Below are 23,846 nucleotides of genomic sequence, written 5' to 3' on the forward strand. Positions count from 1 at the left end.
TTTGATAGAATTTTTTTAAACCTTTTATGGTCCATTTGGGAGTATTGACATCTTTATTGTGTTGAGTTTTTTTTATTTTTTATTTTTTTTCTTTATTGATTTTAGAGAGAGAGGAAGGGGGAGAGAGATAAACATTGATGAAGGAGAACATCGATTGGCCTCCTGCATGCCCCCTCCTGGGGATTTGGCCCACAACCTGGGCATGTGCATTGACCAGGAATTGAACTGGCGACCTCTTTGTGCATGGGTCGACACTAAACCACTGAGCCACATCGGCCGGGCTAGTGTTAGATTTTTTTTAAAAGTGTTTTTCTTCATCAGTTAACATGATCATATGCTTTTCTTCCTGAACCTAGTGGTGTATTACATAGTGTTTTACTTTGATTTTGATTTTTAAAAAATATTGTACCAACCTTGCATACCTGAAATACATACCCCTTGGTTGTGGTATGTCATCTGTTGCTGATTTGATTTGCTAATATTTTGTTAAGAATTTTGCAGCTAAGTCTACAAAAGATACTGGCTGGTCTGTAGTATTCTTGTGATGTCTTTGTCTGGTTTTGGTTTTGGTAATTCTGGCTTCATAACATAAGATGGGAAGTGTCTCACTTCCATTTCTGGAAAGCATTGTGTAAAATGGCTCTTAATTCTTCTTTTGATGTTTGGTAAAATTGTCCATTGAAACCATTTGTCGCGATTTTTTTTTTTAAATCCTCTCCCTCCCACTCTGTCTGGAGATAAATGCAAAAGTGTCCTTGGGTGAGGATAAAAAAAAAAACTCTCACCTGAGACTATGTTTATTGTTTGTTGATTATTATTATTATTTTAGAGAAAGGAAGAAGGGGAGAGAGAGAGAAAAAAACATTGATGTGAGAGAGAAACATTGATCAGTTGCCTCCTGTATGAACCCAGACCTGGGATTGAACTGATGACTTAGGTAGGTGCCCTGCCAGGAACAGAACCCACAGCTTTTTGAGTATGAGACGACACTCCAACTGAATGTGTGGTGATTTTTTTTTTATTTTTTTTTTAGAACTTTTAAATTACAAGTTTGATTTTTTAAAATAATTACCTATTTCCTATTGGCTGAGTTTTGTAGTTGTTTTCAAAGAATTGGTCCATTTATTTTCTAATTTGTAGAATTATGAGTTAAAGTAGTATTTCTCTATCTTTTTAAAATTGAGATAAAAGTCACATAGCATATAACTTACCATTTTAGAAGGGTACAGTTCAGTGGGTTTTAGTATATTCACAGTGTTTTGCAACCATCACTACTGTCTGATTCAGAATCCTTTCATCACACCAGAAAGGAATCCTGCCCGGCAAGCAGTCACTCCCATTCTGCTCTTCTTCCAGCCCCTGGCAACCATTAATCCATATTCTGTCTCGATACAGTTGCCTGTTCTGGACATTTCATGTAAATGGAGTCATACAGTATGTGGTCTTTTGTGATTTTTTATTTTTCATAGCATAATGGTTTCTAGGTTTACCCATGTTGTTTCATGTGTTAGTACTTGCTTCATGGCTCATGACTTTTATCATCCTGGCATCTGCTTTCAGGGTATCGCATCCTTCTCTAACCCTTCTGCTTTCTTTTTATGAAGACCCTTGTAATCAAATTGGGCCCACCCAGATAGTCCAAGATAACCTTCTCATTCTTAGTGTAACTTAACATGTGCAGAGTTCTGCCATGTAAGGTAACATTCACGGTTTCAAAGATTAAGACACGTGCATCTTGGGAGAGGAGCATTATTCTATCTGACACGTAGACTTTTGATCTTTTATTATTATTTAATCCACACTGTTCCCTGAGGTTTTTTGTTTTGTTTTGTTTTGTTTTGGTCTATTTTCTCTCATTTGTTTAGATTGAGGAAACTATTTTGGGAATTGTATAATTTTTATTTGATACTTTTTAATTTTTTTTATTATTATTTTTTTTTAATCCTCACCTGAGGATATTTTTCTGTTTATCTTCAGATAGAGTGGGAGGGAGGGAGGGAGAGAGAAACATCTATGTGAGAGAGACATATCAACTGATTGCCTTCTGCATGACTGACCAGGGCTGGGGATGAACCACAACCAAGGTATGTGCCCTTGACCAGAATCAAACCTGAGACTCACTGGTTCATGGGCTGATGCCCTAACTGCTGAGCCAAACCGGCCAGGGCTCATTTGGTACTTTTTTATAACTTGTGTTTATTTGCTGAGATTTTTTTTTTCCCTCACCCGAGGACATTTTTCCATTTTTTGTTCAGATAGAGTGGGAGGGAGAAAGAGGAAGAGAGAGAGAGAGAGAAACATCGATGTGAAAGGGACACATCAAGTGGCTGCCACCCACACAACCAACCAGGGCCAGGGACAAACTGTAACCTAGGTATGTGCCCTTAGTGGTAACCAAACCTGGGTTTCTCTGGACCGCAGGTCAACGCTCTAACTGCTGACCCAAACCAGCCAGGGCCTTTGCTGAGATTAAAAAAAAATTTTTTTTTTTAATCCTCACCCAAGGATATTTTTACATGTATCTTCAGACAGAGTGGGAGGGAGGGAGAGAGAGAGAGAGAGAAACATCCATGTGAGAGAGACACATCAACCGATTACCACCCGCAGGACCCCAACTGGGGCCAGGGATGAACTGCAACCCAGGTATGTGCCATTAGTGGGAACCGAACCCAGGATTCTTTGGTCTGCGGGCCGACGCTCTAACCATTGAGCCAAACTGGCCAGGGCTGAGATTTTTAAGTTTTTAAATTTATTTTAAAAGAATTCTTAGTTGTTGATGCATTTTTATATTAGCTGCTTTAAAATTCTCCAACATGATTCATTTTGGTGTTGGCATCAGTGTGTGAATGTCTTTTCTCATTAAAGTGTGTCTTTCCTGATTCTTGGTATCACGTGATTATTGTTTTTTTTTTATTGTATCTTGGATGTTTAGGATACTAATGTTGGATACTCTTGGTTCTGTTTAATCTTCTGTTTTAGTAGGCAGTTACTCTATTTAGGTTTAGTGTGTAGGCCCTGGCCTACTTTTGTGAGCTGTGTAATTCTTATGATAATTTAGTTTTCAGAGCTCTTGCAGTGCTGGTCTCTCCTGCTTTTTTCTTCTGGCACCCTGGGAACTCCTGTTTGATCTGTACACATGTTACTTAGGCTGACTGGTGGGTGTGAGTCCCCAGTTTGGCTGCTGTTAAGGGCAGTTTTGCTGGATGTTGCCCCAGATGTGGCACTGGGACTTAGTTGCCCCTGTGGTGGATCTGGCCTACTGCTATCTGAGTCTGGGGTGGAGACTCTGCTGATGTTGACTGATGCGATGGTGGGTTGGGTCCCCCACTGTCCTGGGTAGGGATTGGGGAATCTATTTCTCTCTGGGTCTGCTAAGCTCCCTTTTCACAATTGATTGGCCAGAAAGCAGATTGTCCTTATTTGTTTGTTTCTGTCTATCTCTATTGGTGGTTCCAAGTTGCAGGCTACCCTGGTGCCCACTTGTGGATATTTGGGAGATAAAAGGAAAACCAGTGAACTCACAGTGGTGTTTTTCTCACACTTTGAGGTCCCTAGCCAGTTCACCTTCTTTCTACATTGTAGAGGCATTTTATGATTGTTGAATTATTTCTAGGATATTTAGTTGTTTTTAGAGGAGAGGAGCAGAGAAATAGGGTCTGCACCATCAAATTTTAGAACTGGAACCCTAGCAATTTTTATTTTTATTTTTTATACTGGTATTTATTGGCAATTCTGTGAAATGGTTAAGGCTTTTGCTTTTTTTTTTTTCCTTTAATCCTCACCCGAGGACATTTTTCCATTTTTTGTTCAGATAGAGTAGGAGGGAGAGAAAGCTAGCGAGAAACATAGACATGAAAGGGACACATTGAGTGGCCGCCTCCCACATGACCCCAACCAGGGCCGGGGACAAACTGCAGCCAAGGTACGTGCCCTTAGTGGGAACCGAACCCGGATCTCTCTCGACCACAGGGCGACGCTCCAACCGCTGAGCCAAACTGGCCAGGGCAAGGCTTTTGTTTTTATAGATACCCAGCTTTTTAGAGTATTCGTCCACATCTGTTAAGTTTAAGAACAAGATAAGGATTAACTTCTCATTTAAATTGTGTGGGAATTAGGAATGTCATGTTTTTATCTAACCATCTGTTTATTTACTCATTTATGTATTTATCTTTAGGGAGTGGAGCAACGGCTGTGGTCCAAGCAGCATATTGTGCCCCAAAAAAGGAGAAAGTGGCAATCAAACGGATAAACCTTGAGAAATGTCAAACTAGCATGGATGAGCTCCTGGTATGCACGTCTCATGTTTCTTAAGTGGAGAGGTATAGTCTTGTGCATTCATGTAAGAGTGGGAAATAACTTGAAGTTTTTAATCCTTTTTTTAAAGTTTGTGATTTTTTTCATTATAGTAATGTTTATTATAAAATATATATAAATTCAGGTAAGTAGAATATATAGTTATAATCCTCACATTCTGAGTTTGACACTTGCTATATGATCTTTAGACTACACACTTAAATGTCTTTGTATATCTATGATAATGTAATCATATATTCTTTTTATTGAAAAATTTATCACAGAATTTTTCTGTCAATAAATATGAATTAATATTATTTTCTTTTTTTTTTTTTTTTTTTTTATCCTCACCCGAGGATATTTTTCCATTTTTTGTACAGATAGAGTGGGAGGGAGAGAGAGGAAGGGAGAGAGAGTGAGAAACATCGACGTGAAGGGACACATCGAGTGGCTGCCACCCGCACGACCAACCAGGGCCGGGGACAAACTGCAACCGAAGTACGTGCCCTTAGCGGGAACCGAACCCGGGTCTCTCCGGACCGCAGGTCGACACTCTAACCGCTGAGCCAAACTGGCCAGGGCTAATATTATTTTCAATATGTGTGTAGTATCCCATTAAATAGGTAGACTACACTCTTTTTTAAAAATATATTTTTATTGATTTTTTTTAGAGAGAGAGAGTAAGGGAGAGAAAGATAGGAACACTGATGTGCGAGAGAAACATGGATTAGCTGCCTTATGCACACCCCTATGGGGATCGAGCCTGCAACGCTGGGTATGTACCCTGACCAGGAATTAAACCAGGACCTCTCAGCCCATGGGACACTGTTCAGTCCACTGAGCTATACTGGGCAGGCTAGACCACACTTTATTTACCCTGTTCTCTGGTATTGGACAATTAATTACTTTCCTTCCTCTTATTTATTGTTATAAATGATACTTGGTTACTTCTCTCTTCCCTTAAAATAGTATCATGCAGTTGTGATTCCTGGATCAAATGGAATATCCTTTAAAAAGCTTTTGGCTTCCTAAGAACATGGTTTGAATCTGCATTCTGACCATTGATTTGAGATGAGAGATAGAATGACCCAGGCAGCATTGGCTTCTGCAAAGACTAAGGGAAACGGAGTCCCAAACCAGTCAGGGCTCAGGTGAAAGTCTTAAAAATAATATTTCCATTATTACAGCAGGGCCTTACTTTTAGAGGAATGGGAATTTGATATAGCTTAATAAAAGGAAAACATGTTAGTTAGACCTCCATAAATTTTGGCCACATATTCCAGTAAGCTTTGTGTTGTAAATGTAGTATTTATATTTTTGGCAAATAAGGGTTAGAGGAAGTGAACTTAATAAAGCAAGTTTAAGATAATTGGCTTTTGGGGAGGGGGAGGGCAAGCAGGGAAGATCCCACTAAACCCTGAAGACACATGAGGAGTATAAATAATGCCTGATTTATTTGTGGTGTCCATGGTGTCAGAACCAGTGGTCCGAGTGGCATGGCTCCATTTCTGGGAGATAGGAAGCTCCTTAATTTATCTTAAAAAAATCTCGATCAACACAGTAAACTTTAGATGTGGTGATTTTGAAATTTATTTTCAAAATTACCTTTATTATAATACAAAAAGGGTGCTCTGGGTTCTCCAGAGAGTGCTGACTGCAGGTGTGCGTCATGTGTGACAGTCATTACGGAGGAGGCAGTGTATTGCTCCTTTCTCTTGTCAAAGTGTTTTCTTGTCTGACAACCTTTGCAAAGTGTGATGGGAAAATCACCTGTCAAGTCTTACTACATTCGTTTTTCTCCAGAGACTATACTCACAGGCTTTTCTCTAACAAAGGCACATAATGTAGTATTTTAAAATTTTTCTCTCCTCTAGTATATGCTAGGACTAGATTCATTGAGCAAACATCTGAGGGGAACATTAAGAGGCGTAAAATGTCTTTTCTCCTCAAGAGGCTCACAATGTAGTTGAAGACTAGATGCTCTGCTGTCCAAGGCTGAGCAGGACAGATGCCTAGGAAAGGTATCAGATACCTTTCCTAAGGAAGAGGAGAAGGAGAGCTCCCAATTATGAGGATGGAGGCCTTGTGGAGATGCTTGTTTCATGAGCCACTAGGACTGGGGAGACTTTGAACAGGCAGAGATGGAGACTCTGTTTAGCAGGGGTTTACAATCAGGAATGAATAGTATATTCATATATATTAATATAACATATTTTTATAAAACTTTTTATTTATATTATGTGGAATGCTCTCTGATTTTCTATTCTATTTCCTTTTTTTGTTTGTTTTTAACACAGTCCACTAAGTTGCATGACTCATATGAGTTGCAACCAATAGTTTGAGGGACACAGTACTACACAAAGAGGAACTGAGACTAAATTTGGTCAAGGACAGTAAATAATAGAAAGGAAGACACAGATTGCGTATACATTTTGTAGATGGAAAAATTGTACTAGAATGAGCACTTCATGAAGACAGAGACTATTTTGTTCACTACATGAATGAATGAATGAATGAATGAATGAATGAATTAACATTACTTGAGCACTGACTGAATTGTGTGAAGTGGAGGAAAGCTGTCTGTACTGGGGTAATTAGAAAACCAGGTAGTAAATAGTAGAAATCAACACGAGTGAGTTTCATGAAGAAATAGGAAGTCATAATTTGCTTCAGAAAGCTTCAGGTGGAGTACTGAAAAGTCCAGACATAAGATCTGGCATTAGCAGATAATAGAGGACTTTGAAGAAAGCACTTTCATTAGCATGAATGGAATTCAATTCTAAGTGTTGAGGAAGCTGCTGGGAAATTTGAGTCAGAATGAATGTATCACTTTTTGCAGAGCACTAATATATAATTATTTTTTGAAAGGAAAGGGAAAGGGTATCTTCAATGGGAGTTAAGATAAAGGAAGGCTCCTCCTCCCTCTTGAAGAAAAGGAATATTTAAGACTCTTTTAATTTTTTAATTTTGAGGTTCTCTGAGAGTCTCTTATCAGAAAACCCTTTATAGTAAGTACTCCCTTTTCGGGATAAAGCTCAAAACCCTTAGCTTAACAGTTAAGACCTTGGACAATTTGACCCAACTTTTTACATTATGTGCATGTGATTTCTCTCTCTCTCTCACCTCTCCCATCCAATTATTCTCCCAGTCCTATTGTTCATACCTGTTTAGTATTATCTCTTGGCTACCTTTCTTTTCACTCATTGCCACTTTCTAAAAAAGCTTTCTGTTTTTAGATAGTTTTAAATTTACAGAAGAGCTACAAAATGGTACAGAAGTTCCCATATGCTGTTCACCCAACATCTAATGGTAGCATAACCATAGAACAGTTATGAAAACTGAGAAATTAGCTTTTTATCATTTTTCAGGTTACCATTGTCTCTCACCCAGACCACGGCAGCTGCTTTAAACAGAGGCTTTGCCTCTGGTCTTGCTTTTTCTCTTTTATTTTCTGCATTATAACCAGACTGAGTTTAATATATATATATATATATATATATATATATATATATATATAGTTAAACCGTTGCTGTAAAGATGAAACCTAATTTTTTTTTTTTTTTGGTACGTGCCCCTAGAGGGAACCAAACCCGGTACTCTCTGGTCCGCAGGCTGATGCTCCAACTGCTGAGCCAAACCGGCCAGGACCCGAAACCTAAATTCTTGAACATAGTTATATGGTCCTTTTTGATACAGTCCAAGGTAACTAAACAAGTAAAAACCTGTTTATCTTTCCTATTTAAATGTCAGCAGAATTGAATTTTGTTTTTAATTAATTTATTTTTTATTTATTGATTTGAGAGAGGGAGGGTGGGAGGGAGAGAGAGAGAGAGAAACATCGATGAGAGAGAACATTGATCAGCCACCTCCTGCATGCCCCCTACTGGGGATCAGGCCCTGTGGGCATGTGCCCTGACCGGGAATTGAACCAGCATCCTCTTGGTGCATGGGTCCATGCTCAACCACTGAGCAACACCAGCTGGAGAGAATTGAAGTTTTTAATAGGAAACCTTCCCTGGTAATCACTCCTAGTTTTTTATAATTTGTCTCTCAGATGAAGTCATGTATCTTGTACTTCCCCTATCAAACTGTTAATCGGTCTGTGCTATAAATTAGTATTTGTCTAACTTCTTCACTAGACTGTAAGTTTCATGAGGGCTCACCATGGTGGTCAAGCACCTCGCATTGTGCCTGGCATACAGTAGGCACTTGGTAAATATCTGTTGAAACCCCAGACAGGTTTACTCATTGTGTCCTATAATCTCTCCTGCATATTTCATCCTTTTTTTTTTTTTTTAATTATATATGCCTTTCACCTTGTACTATTGTAATATCTCCACATCCAGCAGAACTAAACCTAGTTTCCACCTCCTCTGTGAAGACTTCTTGCCTACCTTAACTATTTCCTGTGGATTTTTGTAACATTTATTATCTTTATTACTCATTTGGCCTGTATGTGCTGTCCTGCGTGTGCTTATCTTATCTCTTCGAATCCTGTATAACTATGTCAGCAGGCAGGTGCTTACTTTAGTTCCTTCTTCCTTTTCCTTCATATTTACTTAGCTTTTAGTACAGAAGATTGTGCTGGTGACTGGGGTGCAGAAATACATACAACAAGGTCCTTGCCACAAAGCAATTTACATTTAAGTAGAGAAAATGAGAAAAGAAAAGCTGGCATTTATTGAGCACTTCTTATGAATCAGGGATTGTGGGCAACTTTTACACAATTGATTTTACTAAACAGATACCAGGGTCATAGGGCAAATGCATGAATCAGTAAAAAGCTGTATAAAGTGATGTAGGATTCATCCATTCAACAAATGTTTATGGAAGGTGTGCTGTGTGCCAGGCACACTGATAAGTGCCAGAAATAGAGTCTTAGTTCTCATTGAGTTTACAGTTTTGTGAGGAGTAGAGAAAAATAAATAGACAATTATAGTATAGTATGCCAAGTTCCACAGTGTTTAGGAATTCACTTTTTAGTGCTTGCCATCTAGGGGCTCTTTGTCTAGCAAGGGGGGACAGATGGAATAAACCCCCAGGGTACTATTCAGTACATGTGTGCCATGATGTAGGGACATATACAGGAAGATTAGAAGCCAGAAGAAGGGATACCTAACTCAGTGTGGGGAGCCTGGAGGAAATGGTATTTTGACTGAGTTCAGAAGGAAGAATTTGCATTTTTAGGTGGTAGAAATAATGAGGGGAGCAGATTTGAGGCGGAGGGAACAGTTGAGTTAAATGTCCACAGTTAGAAGTATGACTCGCTTGAAGTTACTGTGGCTGGATCATAGGACTGGGGTATGTTGGGGTATAAAATTGAGGGGAGTAGGAATGAGACTAGTGAGGTAAGCAGGACCCTGATCACACAGTGCTTTTTTAAGGCATTTTATCACACCAGATGTAATTTAAATTCATTAACGAAGATTGTGTAAACACTTTTGGCTCAGGTTTCTACCTTGGATTTAGTTTATGACCTTGCCCTGTTTCAGTGTAATTCTCTGTAGAGTGAAAATTGTTAATCATTTCACAAAAATGGGATGAAACAATATTTTTAAAGAAAGAAATAACTCCCAAACAAAAAAACACCCTCTGTTTATTAGTACTTATCCTCTCTAGCTGTAAAACCAGGTTTCCCAAGATGGTTTCTCAAGGGCACCTTGAAGTAAAAATATGTGTCTCTGTGGAGGCCTGTGTGGTACTGTGCCAGGCCAGGGTGTGGTAAATAGTGCATGATTCTAGTTTCAGAGATTACTAGTGTGGCGACTGGAAGGAATAGAGTCAGAAAAGACTGAGGGAAACTAAGTAGTTTTTGGTTTTAACTGTTCTTGAAGTGATCAGGGCCATGGAGATTCCAGAAAGGTTGGACACAGTCTTGGGAAGTATTTCCAGTCTGTATTCACTAACTTGTTGTATTGTTTTAGGCTTGCATATAATGAGTTACCATGTTTTCTCTTTTTTGTAGAAAGAAATTCAAGCCATGAGTCAGTGCCATCATCCTAATATTGTGTCTTACTACACGTCTTTTGTAGTAAAAGATGAACTGTGGCTAGTCATGAAGCTGCTAAGTGGCGGTGAGTAAAATACAGTGAAATGTTAACCTTCATGGGTTAGAAAGTTCATAAAAATATTCTTTTCTGGTTTTCATGGACATTTGCATTTGAGAAGATACTGAGAATATAGGATCTGCTAACAATGCTAGTGTATGAGCTGAGACAGGTCTCACACATTGCATTTGTCATGCCTCTTACATTTCTCTTAATCTAGGGTGGTTCCCTCCTACTTCCTCTCTTTCATGACATGCATTTGTTAAGGGTCTGGTCTGTAAGGTCGATGGTAACTATCTTGTAGAATATATCTCGTTATTTCTTTATGGGGATGTGTAACTTCATTTATATTCCTCTATTTCTTGCAAATTGAAAATTATATCTAAAGCCTTGATTAGATTTAAGTTAAATATTTTTGACACAGTGTTTTGTAGGTGATGCCGTGTACTTCATAGCACATGATGTCATGAAGTATTTGTTACCTGGTTGTAATTTTAATGGTGATGTTAATTTTGATTTCTTAAGATTATGATAGGCTGCTTCATGGAATGGTTAACTTTGTTTTCCCTTTGCAGCTAGCAGGTAATTTGTGAGATAATACTTTGGCACTGTAAGTATCTAGTTCCTTCTAAGTCTTTTCTCTAAAGTTATTAGCATCCATTAATGATCCCTGTTAAAAATAAATCAATCAGTTTGTCAGGGATTGCAGAATGGTGGTTTTTCTTACTGCATCCTTTCTTTTACATGTATAAACTGGCATTCTTCTGTGTAAAGGAACTTTACCTTACTAACTGGGGCTCTTTGATTAATCAGTATTGTAATCTATATATTAGAGGAAATTATAATCTGTATATTAAAGAGTTAGTTTAATAATCACCTCCAGTGGTAGCAAATTAGAGGGTCCCCCCACCTCCCATTGGGTAAGGCTGTCACTTTTTGGAGTATTATTATATAGACTCAAGGATATTTATATATTCAATATCTTTCAAACAGTTATACTTTGATGCTCAGGTGGCCAAAATTTTGTCAGTGGGAGTCACTTCAAGCTTACTCTTGTGTCCTTTTGACATGAATCCATCAATCTTTGATAACTTTCTTGTTTTTTGGTTCAAGATTTCCTAGGCTCATGTTTCTATTGCTGTTCCCACACCCAGAACCAGCCAATATTCTAACATGCTCTGATCTTTTTTATAGGGAATGGTACTTAGAAAGCATAACTTGGGTGCTTGGGATGCTCTTTGTAGCTACTTTGTCATCGTTTCTAGTTCAAAGAGCTTGGAAATGTATATTAAAAATAATTCATGGTTTGACATTAATGCTTCCAATTCAAGTTTAATATTACAGACCTTTAAAACTTTCAAATTACACTTGAATCTTGTTTCTCTTACACAGAAAATCTTGATCCCTGTTCGAATCAATCAATTTGTCAGGTACCCAGCATTAACATGATAAATTATGTGCATTATCCTGCAGTAAATATGCAGTTATTTCTGTTTTGGTCCTTAGAATAAAATGTAAGTATTGTGATTACAAACAGTGGGCCCTTGGCAAGTATAGATTGGACATTTTGTTCCTGTTACCTGAAGGCTCATGCATGCAGTAAATTAGACATTTTGCTAAGGCGTGGATTTGAATCCTGTGGCAGGAGCAAGAGGACTAGTGAGGACTAGTGAGAGAGGGAGCCGCCTGATTTTCCCATCACTATGCTGCTTGGTTTTGTTTGCATATGTATTTTGTGTGGGAGCATCATTTCCCATTTTAGAATTCAGGGTTACAGAAAAGAGAGTCCATATTTTTTGCAATTTTAATATCATACCTCATTAAACACTTTACTTCCCCAGAGAGGTTGTAAAGGAAAGAGCATAGGCTTTAGAATTAAATCCTCGTCCGGCTGATGTGGCTCAGTGGTTGAGTGTCAACCCATGCACCAAGAGGCCGCCTGTTCGATCCCGGTCAGGACACATGCCCAAGTTGTGGGCCCGATCCCCAGTGGGGGCATGCAGAAGGTGGCCAGTTGATGTTCTCTCTCATTGATGTTTCTATCTCTCTCTCCCTCTCTCTCTAAAATCAGTAAAGGAAAAAAGAATTTGAAAAAAAAAATTTTTTTTTAAACCTTAACTTTTCTACTTAGGAAAAGTATGTCATTGGTCAAACTATTTCAACTCTTGGAACCCATTTACTTGTTTGTTAAATGGGGATACCTTTCTGCATTTCAGGGTATTGGGAAAGAGTAAATGAGATGATATTTGTAAAGCCTCCACCATCATGCTGACATGTAGTAAGGTGCACAAGAAATTTTAGTCATTAAGAATAATAATCCCTTGTTATTTGATGCTTTTCAGTGTAGCCAGAATCACCTTTTTGTTTCAATCCCATTAGTGACACACTGGAGAAACTGGATTGCTTTGTTAAAGGCCCTGTTCATATGATGGTTGGAAGCCTTGCTAACACCAACCACCTTTCAAGATGGTGGTCAAGCATGGTTCTTTCACTATGGACAGATATGGGAATATTAGGTAATACTGTATCTTTCATTATTGATCACTTACAGCATACTTTCTGTATTGTAATTTACAAAAATGTATAATACAAAGTTTTTGATGTTTTCTAAAAAGTCCTCTGATGAATAGGAATAAATTGTCTGCTTAGTTTTCTCATCCACACTTGTATGCCGGCCTATTCTTTCTGCTACACTGCTAAGCAGAATGATATGTATCTATTTTTAAAGAATCCATGTTCTCTTAGTGAGTATATGTCCTGAACACAGATGGGGCAGGACATGTGTCTGGGTGGTGTCTTTTAAATGTACCTCTCTGTCCCTCCTGGTCTTAGGACAGTACCCAATTTTTTAGCTTAGCACTAAGCAGATTTCCTGGAGGATAATTTTCTAACATGTTTTAGGCATTAATTCTTTTTATAATTACTTTTATTTTCATGAGTCAGCAAAATTTTACATCTGACCCTTATATTAAATTTTGCATCTTTTTAAAGAAAATGAAATCTTTTGTAGTTATAGAGTGAATACACACTTAACCTTTAGAGAAATGTTATGCAATATGAGAACACAGTAGATAGAACTAAGCACACCTTCTATTTTATTTAATAAGAGGAAACTGTGTTAAGATAGCTCAATTGAAACTCCATATATCAAATACTTATTGATCATCAGTACATTGGTGAATCAAACTGTTGGTTTCTTGCTCTTATGCATCTCATGGCTAGCCAGGAAAAGTTAGAGTTAAATAATTATGAGTGTGTAAAGTGCCTTGAAGAAGTATTAGGTGCCATGGGAACAAGTACCAGGAGAACCTCACCTTATTGAGGGAGAATGGGTGTGGTGAGGTTAATGAAGACTTCCCTCAGGAGGTGAGATTCAGCTGAGACAGATGGAGATGATATCAGGGAACGATGGAGAAGGGGTCCAGATAGAGGGGACACGGTACAGAGAACTGTCTGGAGGCAGGATTGAAGAGTGTGATGTGTCTTGGGAACTGATGGGGGAATCACAGCTGGAGCAGAATGAGTAACAGGAGACCTCTGAATAATTTGAAAATATATATAACCAGAGTTAACAGAAAGAAAAATATATAGGCTGCCTTCTTTCATATCAACTTTTCCAGCCAAACATTTAAAACAAAAGCATATTTTTGATTTGGCAACATTGTACTGATGTAGAATTTAATAAGCTAATTAAATCGTAAAGTGAATTGCAACTGTCACTCTCAAACCCATCAACCAGCTGGACATCATGGTTTAAATAAGTTTCGGTGTGTCAGTATTATCATTATTTCATAATGCTTTCTTATAACTATAATATTCTTTTCTTTTGCTAATTAAAACTCTGATATTGAATAGTGAGATTTATCAGTATAGGAAGTTTATATTTAGAAATTAGTTTATATTTAGAAATTTATTTTTTTTAATCCTCACCTGAGGATATTTTTCCATATACCTTCAGATAGAGTGGGAAGGAGGAAGGGAGGGGAGGGAGGGAGAGAGAGAGAAAGAAAATCCATCGAAGACGTGAGAGAGACACAGACTGGTTGCCTCCTGCACGACTTGACCAGGGCTGGGGACAGAACTGCAACCAAGGTACGTGCCCTTGACCTTCTGAAATCTAACCCGCAACTCTTTTGACCACAGGCCGACACTCTAACCGCTGAGCCAAACCAGCCAGGGCTGAAGCACTTTTGATCTAAATAGTTATTTCTACAATTTAGCAGCACCATATAAGATTTTTAGACATCAACATAATTAGAAAGCTTTTGAAAGGAAAGAGAAAGAAGTGCTTGCAGTGTCAGATGCTGTGACATGCTGAGGAAACCATAAGGACAAGAAGGGGAGACTGTCCAGTATTTTTCAGTCAGGGATGCTGATCTCAGTGAATTGATCATCTCTCCACTTATAAAAATTATATTGTTGGGAGACTGAAACTGAAAAGACATTGTTATCACAGGGGCTTCTTTATTTATTTATTTTAATCCTCACCCAAGGATGTTTTTTCCATTGATTTTCAGAGAGAATGGAAGGGGGTGAGGGGGAGAGAGAGAGAAACATCGATGTGAGAGAGACATGTCGATTGGTTCCTCCCGCACACACCCTGACTGGGGCCAGGGATCGAACCTGCAACCCAGGTATGTGCCCTTGACTGGGAATGGAACCCACAGCCCTTCAGTCCACAGTCTGACACTCTAACTGCTAAGCCAAACCAGCCATGGCACAGGGGCTTCTTATATATAATACAATCTATTAATATGGTTTAATTGTTGAATGAATAAACTGTGTTAATTTTTAATTTCTGGTGGGAATTTCTACCTTTGCATTTCTTATTTTAGATATTCTTTACATTACAAACATGCAACTCTACTGGCGTTTATACAGCTGTCTTACTGAGCATTTCTTTTTTTTTTTTTTTTTATCCTCACCCGAGGACATTTTTCCATTTTTTGTATAGATAGAGCGAGAGGGAGAGACAGGAAGAGAGAGAGAGAGGGAAACATCGATGTGAAAGGGACACATCGAGTGGCTGCCACCCGCACGACCAACCAGGGCCGGGGACACACTGCAACCAAGGTACATGCCCTTAGCGGGAACCGAACCCGGGTCTCTCCAGACCGCAGGCGGACGCTCTAACCGCTGAGCCAAACAGGCCAGGGCCTGAGCATTTCTTATGTGTCCTAGATTTCTCAGGAGAATGAATTGTGTGGCCTGTTAGCATAGTCACTTTGTTTTGGGGATTAATGTGTGATTTGATTAAGTTAAGAACAAAAGTTATCCCTTAAGCCTCCTACTTTGTGGAGATCAGAATGCCTTCAGGGTGGTGATGGCCTCCCCCTTTGTGGAGCAGTCTTGTGAATCCCGTAGTCAAGAGGGGAAGTGAGGTAATGTACTAGGAGAAGTTACCTAGTATCTGGAGCCTCCCTGGTTCTTTTTCTACTTAGAATAAATTGCCCAGTCTCCTGCTAAAGGTACAGAGTGGCCTAGCTTCCAGAGGGGGAGGTGGGATCTGGGAATCTTATTCTCCCTTATATGAATTTTCGACCAGTTTTCTGTTTTCAACCCTTTCCTTCAGTCCCCCTCACGTCCCCTTTTTGTGGTCCTTATATTCTGAGTCTTGCTGAAGCTCTAGGTAGAGATCACTTTTTCCTAATTACTTTCTCTATAGGCTTTGAAGTTTCAGATTTCTCCACTCTGTTTACTTTTTCTTTTTCTGCTTTTCTTCTTCCAAAAAAAGTATTACCGTCTCTCTTCTGTTATTCTTGTTCTTGTCTTTGTTCTTGGTTTATGCCCTCCTCCCTTTTTTTTTATCCTCACTTGAGGACATTTTTGCATTTATCTTCAGATAGAGCAGGAGGGAGAGAGGGAGGAAGAGAGAGAGAGAGAAATATCGACGTGAAAGGGACACATCAACTGGTTGCCACCCACAGAACCCCAATCAGGACCGGGGACAAACTGCAACTGAGGTACGCGCCCTTAGCGGGAACCGAACCCGGGTCTCTGTGGACCGCAGGCTGACACTCTAACCGCTGAGCCAAACTGGCCAGGGCTAGACCACTTCTTTTCATCTATTTGGAAGTACATTTTTTGCTTTTTAAGTGTGAAATAAAAAGCACCCACCAGGGCAAGTTTTCAACAGAAGCATGTGTTTATTTTAATTTTAGTCTTGATCATTAAGGTCTTGTGCCAAGAAATAGGCATCAACTCTTTTCAGTGCAGTTTACATTATGTTCCAGATTTCTTGTTACAATTTCTAATAATGAAGATAGTTTTGTTTTGGTTCTGCGAACTTCATGGGCCATTGTACTACCAGAAATCTTACAAATCTCTACCAAACTGTTACAAATTATAATCATCAGTTATGATAGTCAGCATTCTATGATTTAATTACTATGTATGTATCTTCCCCCACCCCCTTTTCTAATTTTTAGTAGGACCATTATTTTTCGTGCTGGGAAGAATGGGATTGATAATACATCTGGGCTGTTATTTAAAGAGAACTACCATTTTAATTTTTTTATATTTTTCTTTGCCTTTTCTATTTTATTTCTATTATTTATTAGCCTGAAACATAATTTTAACCCTTAAGTTAGTTTGAATACACATGTGATCTTTACTTTTCAAGTATTTCGTCTGTAATTTGATTTGCATTTCAATTGTATTTTTCTATCTTTATTCACAAAATGTTGCATACTCTAATCTGGTGTTGGAGCTTAAATTGGTTTGTGATATATTAAAGTGTTCATTGATGGACATGGTTAACCTAGGTATTCTCCATTACCTTTTCCAAATTCTCATTAGAAGTTTGAAGATGATGCTGGCGAACACTGCTATTTGGATATTAGCAGGCTTCTTTCTGTTTACACTCTACTGCTGAGCCAAATCGGCCAGAGCTGTTTTAGATTGGAATTGAGAACAAATTATTTATCTTAAACTTTTGTATTTCCTTATATTTGCTATTTTTCTTTTCCACACAATTAAATTTATCAAAAGGTTTACATGTGTTTTTATTTCAAAATTGCTCTAAATCATTGAATAAGTTAAACATTTATGGAAAACTGTGTCTTTTGTTTTCAGGTTCTGTTCTGGATATTATTAAGCACATTGTGGCGAAGGGGGAACACAAAAGTGGAGTCCTAGATGAACCTGCCATTGCTACAATACTCAAAGAAGTATTGGAAGGGTTGGAATACCTGCATAAAAATGGACAGATTCACAGGTATGTTAAAGAGAGTACTGTACTCTTATCTTTTGGATACGTTCAGTGGTGGTTGTGCTTTATTATTTCATTGAGGCCATTTTCCATTGTTTTGCAGAATTAATTATAATCTGAGTGTTAACATGGTTCTTTGTATTACTAGTTTCAGTACATTGTGGTTAGGGTTTTAATCACACAGCCAGTAAGTATTTTTAAAATACAAAAACAGGAAAAATTCCTAATTTCTTATCAGGAGGTAGTTACTGCAACCACTGATAACATTTTGGAAGATTCCTCTCCAGTCTCTTTTATGTGCTAAAAAATATTTAAAACAAAAATATATATGTAATTTTGTCTGTTGCTTTATTTGCTTCTTTTATATTATATCTTGAGTATTTTCTCAAATTATTAAAAGCTCTTTGTAAAATAACATTTTTAATTAAAACTTTTTAAAAAATAAAATAATACTTAAAAAGCTGTGTAACATAGTTATACAGTAATGATAGGGGATTTTAATACCCCACTCACAGCAGTAGATAGATCATTCAGACAGAAAATTAATAGGGAAATAATGTCACATTAGACCAGATGAATTTAATAGATGTTTATAGAACATTTTGCAAGTGCAAATGGGACATTCTTCATAATAGATCATATATTATGCAACAAAACAAACCTTAATAAATTGAAGAAGATTGAAATCATATCAAGCATCTTTTCCAACCGCAATGGCATAAAACTAGAAATCAACTGCAGTAGAAAAAGTGGAAAAAACACAAATACGTGGAGACTAAACAACATGCTATTAAACAACCAGTGGACCAAAGAGGAAATCAAGAACTATGCTAAAACAAATGAAAAGGAAAACACCAACTTTTCAAAATTTGCAACAAAAACAGTTCTAAGAGGGAAGTTCATCCAGGCCTACCTCAAGAAACAATGAAAAGCCCAAATAGTAAATTTACATTTAAAGGAACTAGGAAAAGAACAAAAAACCCCAAGTAAACAGAAGGGAAGAAATAGAAATTACTATGATTGGAGCAGAAATAAAATAGAAATTGAAAAAAATTAATGAAACCAAAGCTTGTTCATTGAAAAGATAGATAACATTGACAGACCTTTAACCCAACTCATCAAGAAAAAAGAGAGAGCCCAAATAAATAAAATCATAAATGAGCCTGGCTGGTGTGGCTCAGTGGATTGAGCATTGTCCCATGGACTGAGAGGTCCCAGTTTGATTCCTGGTCAGGGTACATGCCTGGGTTGTGGGCTCAGTCCCTGGTAGAGGGTGTGCAGGAGGCAGCTGATCGATGTTTCTCCTCACATTGATGTTTCTAGCTCTCAAAACAAAACAAAACAAAACAAAAAATAAATACATTTAAAAAAATTAAAATGTTTTAACTGACATCTCAGAAATACAAAGAATCATTAAAGAGTACTATGAACAGTTATATGCCAACACATTTGACAATCTAGAAGAAATGCATACATTTCTAGAAGTATATAACCTCAGACTGAATCATGAAGAAATAGAAAATCTGGCCCTGACCAGTTTGCTCAGCGGTTAGAACATTGGCCCCGCAGACCAAAGAGTCGCGTGATCAGTTCCCATCAAGGGCATGTACCTTGGTTGCCGTTTGTCCCTGGCTCTGGTCGGGGTTCTGTGGGAGGCAACCAATTGATGTGTCTCTCTCACATCGATGTTTCTCTCCCCACCGCCCTTCCACTCTATCTAAAGATAAATGGAAAAAATATCCTCAGGTGAGGATTAAAAAATAAAAAAGAAAAGAAATAGAAAATCTGAACAGACCAGTTACTAGTAAGGAGATCTAATCAGTGAAAACCTTTCAGCAAAGAAACTTCCAGGATCAGATGTCTTCACTGGAGAAGTCTACCAAATTTTTAAAGAAGAGCTAACAACAATTTTTCTCAAACTCTTCCAAAAAGTAGAAGAACAGGGAACACTTCCAAACTCATTTTAAGGTCTGGCATTACACTGATACCAAAGCCAGACAAGGACACTACAAGGAAAAAAATTATAGACCAATATCCCTGATGAACATAGATGTAAAACTCCTCAAAAAAATATCAGTAAACCAAATTGAACCATGCATTAGGATCATACATGATCAAGTGGAATTTATTTCAGGGATCAAGGACGGTCCAGCATTTGCAAATCAATCATTATGATATACCACATTAACAAAATGAAGAATAAAGATCTTATCACCTTGATAGAAAAAAAGTATCTGACAAAATTCAACCTTTTTACATGATAAAAACTCTCAATAAACTTGGTATAGAGGGAATATACCTAACATAATAAAGACCAAATATGACAGACCCACAGCTTACATCATACTCAATGGTGAAAAGCTGAAAGCTGCCCAGCTGGTGTGGCTCAGTGGTTGAGCATCAACTCATGCACCAAGAGGTTGCAGGTTCGATTTCCAGTCAGGGCACATGCCCAGTTTGTGGGCCCGATCCCCAGTGAGAGGGGCGTACAGCAGGTGACCAGTCGATGTTCTCTCTCATCAGTGTTTCTATCTCTTTCTTCCTCTCCCTTCCTTTTACTCTAAAATCAGTAAAGGGGAAAAAAATAAGATCAGGAACAAGACAGGGATGCCCACTCTCACCACTTTTATTTATTTTTATTATTTTTTAATCCTCACCCGAGGACATGCTTATTGATTTTAGAGAGAGGGGAAGAGGGAGAGAAAGAGAGAAACATCAATCAGCTGCCTCTAGTATGTGCCCCAGCTGGGAATTGCACCTGCAATATAGGTATGTGCCCTCAACAGGAATAGAACCCAGCATCTTTTGGTGTCTGGGACGATGCTCCAACCAACTGAGTCACACTGGCCAGGGACACTTTTTACCACTTTTATTGAACATATTACTAGAAGTCATAGCCAGACCAATTAGGCATGAAAAAGAAGTTAACAACATCCAGATCTGAAAGGAAGAAGTAAAACTGCAGATGATGTGATATCATATATAGAAAACTTTAAGACTATACCAAAAAACTGCATAACTAATGAACAATTGAAGTAAAGTTGATATATAATTGTATATATTGATATATAATCAATATCCAAAAATAAGTTATGTTTCTATACACTAAGAACAATCTGTCAGAAAGAGAAATTAAAACAATCTCATTTACAATAGCATCAAAAAGCATGAGACACTTAACAATAAATTTTACCAAGGAGGCCCTGGCAGAGTAGCTCAGTTGGTTAGAATGTCATTCCAATACACCAAGGTTGTGACTTTGATCCCTGGTCAGGGCACATACAAGAATCAACCATTGAGTAAAAAAATAAGTAGAACAAGAAATTGATGTTTCCTTCTTTCTCTCTTCTCCCACACTCTTTCTCTCTCTAAAATCAATTTAAAAAAAAATGTAACCAAAAAGGTGAAAAATCTGTTGACTGAAAACTATAAGACATTGATGACACAGATAAATGGAAAGATAATTCTGTGTCCATAGGTTAGAAGGATTAATATTGTTTAAACGTCTGTATTACCGAAAGTGATATACAGATTCAATGCCACTTCTATCAAACTTCCAATGGCATTTTTCACAGAAATAGAAAAAAAAATCCTGAAATTCATACGGAACCACAAAGACTCCAAATAGCCAAAGCAATCTTGAGAAAGAACAACAAAGCTGAAGGCATCACAGATCCTGATTTCAAACTATATTACCATGCTGTAGTAATCAAAACAGTATGGTATTGACATACAGACAAAAACATAAATAAATGGAACAGAATAGAGAACCCAGAAATAAATCCATGCATATATGGTCAATTTTTGATGAAGGAATCAAGAATATATAATGGAAAGGATAGTCTCATCAAGAAATGAAGTTTGGAAAACTGGATAGTCACATGCAAAAAAATGAACCTGGACCCCTATCTTACACCATACACAATAATTAACTCAAAAATGGATTAAAGACTTGAACTTAGGACCCGAAATTGTAAATCTCCCAGAAGAAAATATAGAGGGTTGACCAAGTTCCTTGATGTTATCTTTGGCAATTATTATTATTTTTTTTGGATTTGACACCAGTAGCAAAGGCAACAGGCAAAAATAAACAAGTGTAACTACATTAAAAAGCTTCTAAATAGCAGAGGAAACCATCAAGAAAATAATAAGGCAACCTACTGACTGGGAGAAAATATTTACAAATCATATATCTGATAAGGGGTTAATATCCAAAATATACAAGGAACTTAAAAAATTCAGAGGCCAGTCCTGGCCAGTTTGGCTCAGGGGTTATTAGAGTGTTGCCCGTGGACTAAAGAGTTGTGGGTTCGATTCCAGTCAAGGGCACGTACCTTGCTTGCGGTTGGGTCCCCGGCCCTGGTCGGTGTTATGTGGGAGGCAACCAGTCAGTGTGCCTCTCCCATCAGTGTTTCTCTCTTCCTCCCACTCTACCTGAAGATAAATGAGAAAAAAAAAAAAAAATATATATATATATATATATATATATATATATATATATCCTTAGCTGAGGATTAAAAAAACACTCAGAGGCCAAAAAACAATAACAACATAAAAAATACCCAACCCAATTAAAAAATAGGCAAAGGACCAGAATAGACATTTTCCCAAAGAAGACATAAGTGGCCAACAGATAAATGAAAAGGTGCTGGACATTACAAATTATCAGGGCAATTCATATCAAAACCATTATGAGATATCATCTTGCACCTGTTAGAATGTCTTTTATCAAAAAGACAAAAGATGACAGATGCTGGTGAGGATGTGGAGAAAGGGGAACCCTTGTACTCTGTTGGTGGCAAGGTAAACTGGTACAGCCACTATGAGAAACAGTATGGAGTTTACTCAAGAAATTAAAGGTAGCCCTAGCCAGTTTGGTTCAACGGTTAGAGCATTGGCCTGTAAACCAAAGAGTCTCGGGTTTGATTCCCAGTTAAGGGCACATACCTGGATTGTAGGTTTGATCCCAGCCCTGGTTGGGGTTGTGTGGAGGGCAGCCAATCAGTGTGTCTCTTTCACATCGATATGTGTGTGTCTCTCTCTCTCCTCCTCTTGCCCTTACACTCTATCTAAAAAAAAAATCAGTGGAAAAATATTCTCAATTGAGGATTAACAGAGAGAGAGAGAGAGAGATTAAAGGTAGAACTATCATATGAATCTGCAATTCCATTTATGGGTATACTGTACACAAAGGATATGAAATTGCTATCTCAAAGAGATCTCTATATTTCCATGTTCATAGCAGCATTATTCAAAATAGCCACGATATGGAAACAACCTAAGTGTCCATCAATGGATGAATGGATTAAAAATGTGGTATATAGAGAGAAAGAGAAATACCACATGATATCACTTATAAGTGAAATTAAAAAAAAAAAAAAAAAGTTGAGCTAATTGAAACGGAGTAGAAAAGTGGTTGCCAGAAGCTGAGGAGTGGGGGAAATAGGGAGAGGTTGGTAAAAGGGTACAAACTTTCAGTTACAGGATGAGTGAAGTCTGAAGATCTAGTGTATAGCATGGGGACTATACAGTAAGTCCTTAGTTAAGGGTAGGTTCTGGGAATTTAAGCAGAATTATGTATAATGAAACCAATTTTACTATAAGCTAACAGATATAAACAGGTATTAAGTTCCTATGGCATCTCATCAACATAATAAAATGATGTTGAATGAAAGACATTAATACAGAACCTGCTGTAGTTGATAACAATATATTGTATTATTGCAATTTGCTAAGAGAATAGAATTTAAATGTTCTTATCAAAAAATATAAATAAATGAATACATAAGGTGATAGATGGGTTAATTTACTCAGTGGGGGCGGAGTCCTCTCTCAGTACATTCGTATATGAAGCCATCACATTGTACATGTAAAATATCTTACAGTTTAGGCCCTGGTCATTGTGGCTTAGCAGTAGAGTATCGGCCCGCAAAGCAGAGAGTCCCGGGTTCGATTGCAAGGGCACGTACCTCAGTTGCAGTTTGTCTCTGGTCCCAGTTGGGGTTGTGCGGATGGCAACCAAGTGATGTGTCTCTCTCACATTGATGTTTCTCTCCCCCCACCCCTCCTGCTGTATCTGAAGATAAATGTAAAAATATCCTCAGAGTGAGGATTAAAAAACAAAACAAAACATATCTCTTACAATTTTGTCGGTTATACCTGAATTTGAAAAAAAATCACCTACTTAATCCAAATCCTTCACAAAACAGACAAGCAAAGGCCCAGAAAAGTAACTTATTGAAGATCATCTACCATGTTGTAAAACGGGTTTTAAGGAGTAATCAGAATAAGAAGGG

The 23,846-nt window shown here is 37.8% G+C and overlaps 1 protein-coding gene across 6 annotated transcripts in view; it reads left to right on the forward strand.

The window, feature by feature from the left end:
* OXSR1 (oxidative stress responsive kinase 1) overlaps positions 1–23,846 on the forward strand; it is an 82,321-nt gene that overhangs the window by 12,918 nt on the left and 45,557 nt on the right. The window contains exons 1-5 of one of the 6 annotated variants that reach the window (XM_036266393.1): positions 5,309–5,444; positions 10,259–10,367; positions 10,916–10,950; positions 12,720–12,856; positions 17,415–17,556. In XM_036266393.1, the coding sequence (XP_036122286.1) occupies positions 12,766–12,856; positions 17,415–17,556 (233 nt within the window). In that variant the 5' untranslated portion in view covers positions 5,309–5,444; positions 10,259–10,367; positions 10,916–10,950; positions 12,720–12,765. Of the gene's footprint in view, positions 1–4,174; positions 4,320–5,308; positions 5,445–10,258; positions 10,368–10,915; positions 10,951–12,485; positions 12,624–12,719; positions 12,857–17,414; positions 17,557–23,846 lie in introns of those variants that run through there. The other 5 variants (XM_036266392.1, XM_036266389.1, XM_036266390.1 and 2 more) reach the window with 5 other exon arrangements.

This window comes from Molossus molossus, unplaced genomic scaffold (assembly GCF_014108415.1).
Source record: "Molossus molossus isolate mMolMol1 unplaced genomic scaffold, mMolMol1.p scaffold_m16_p_18, whole genome shotgun sequence".
NCBI lineage: Eukaryota > Metazoa > Chordata > Mammalia > Chiroptera > Molossidae > Molossus > Molossus molossus.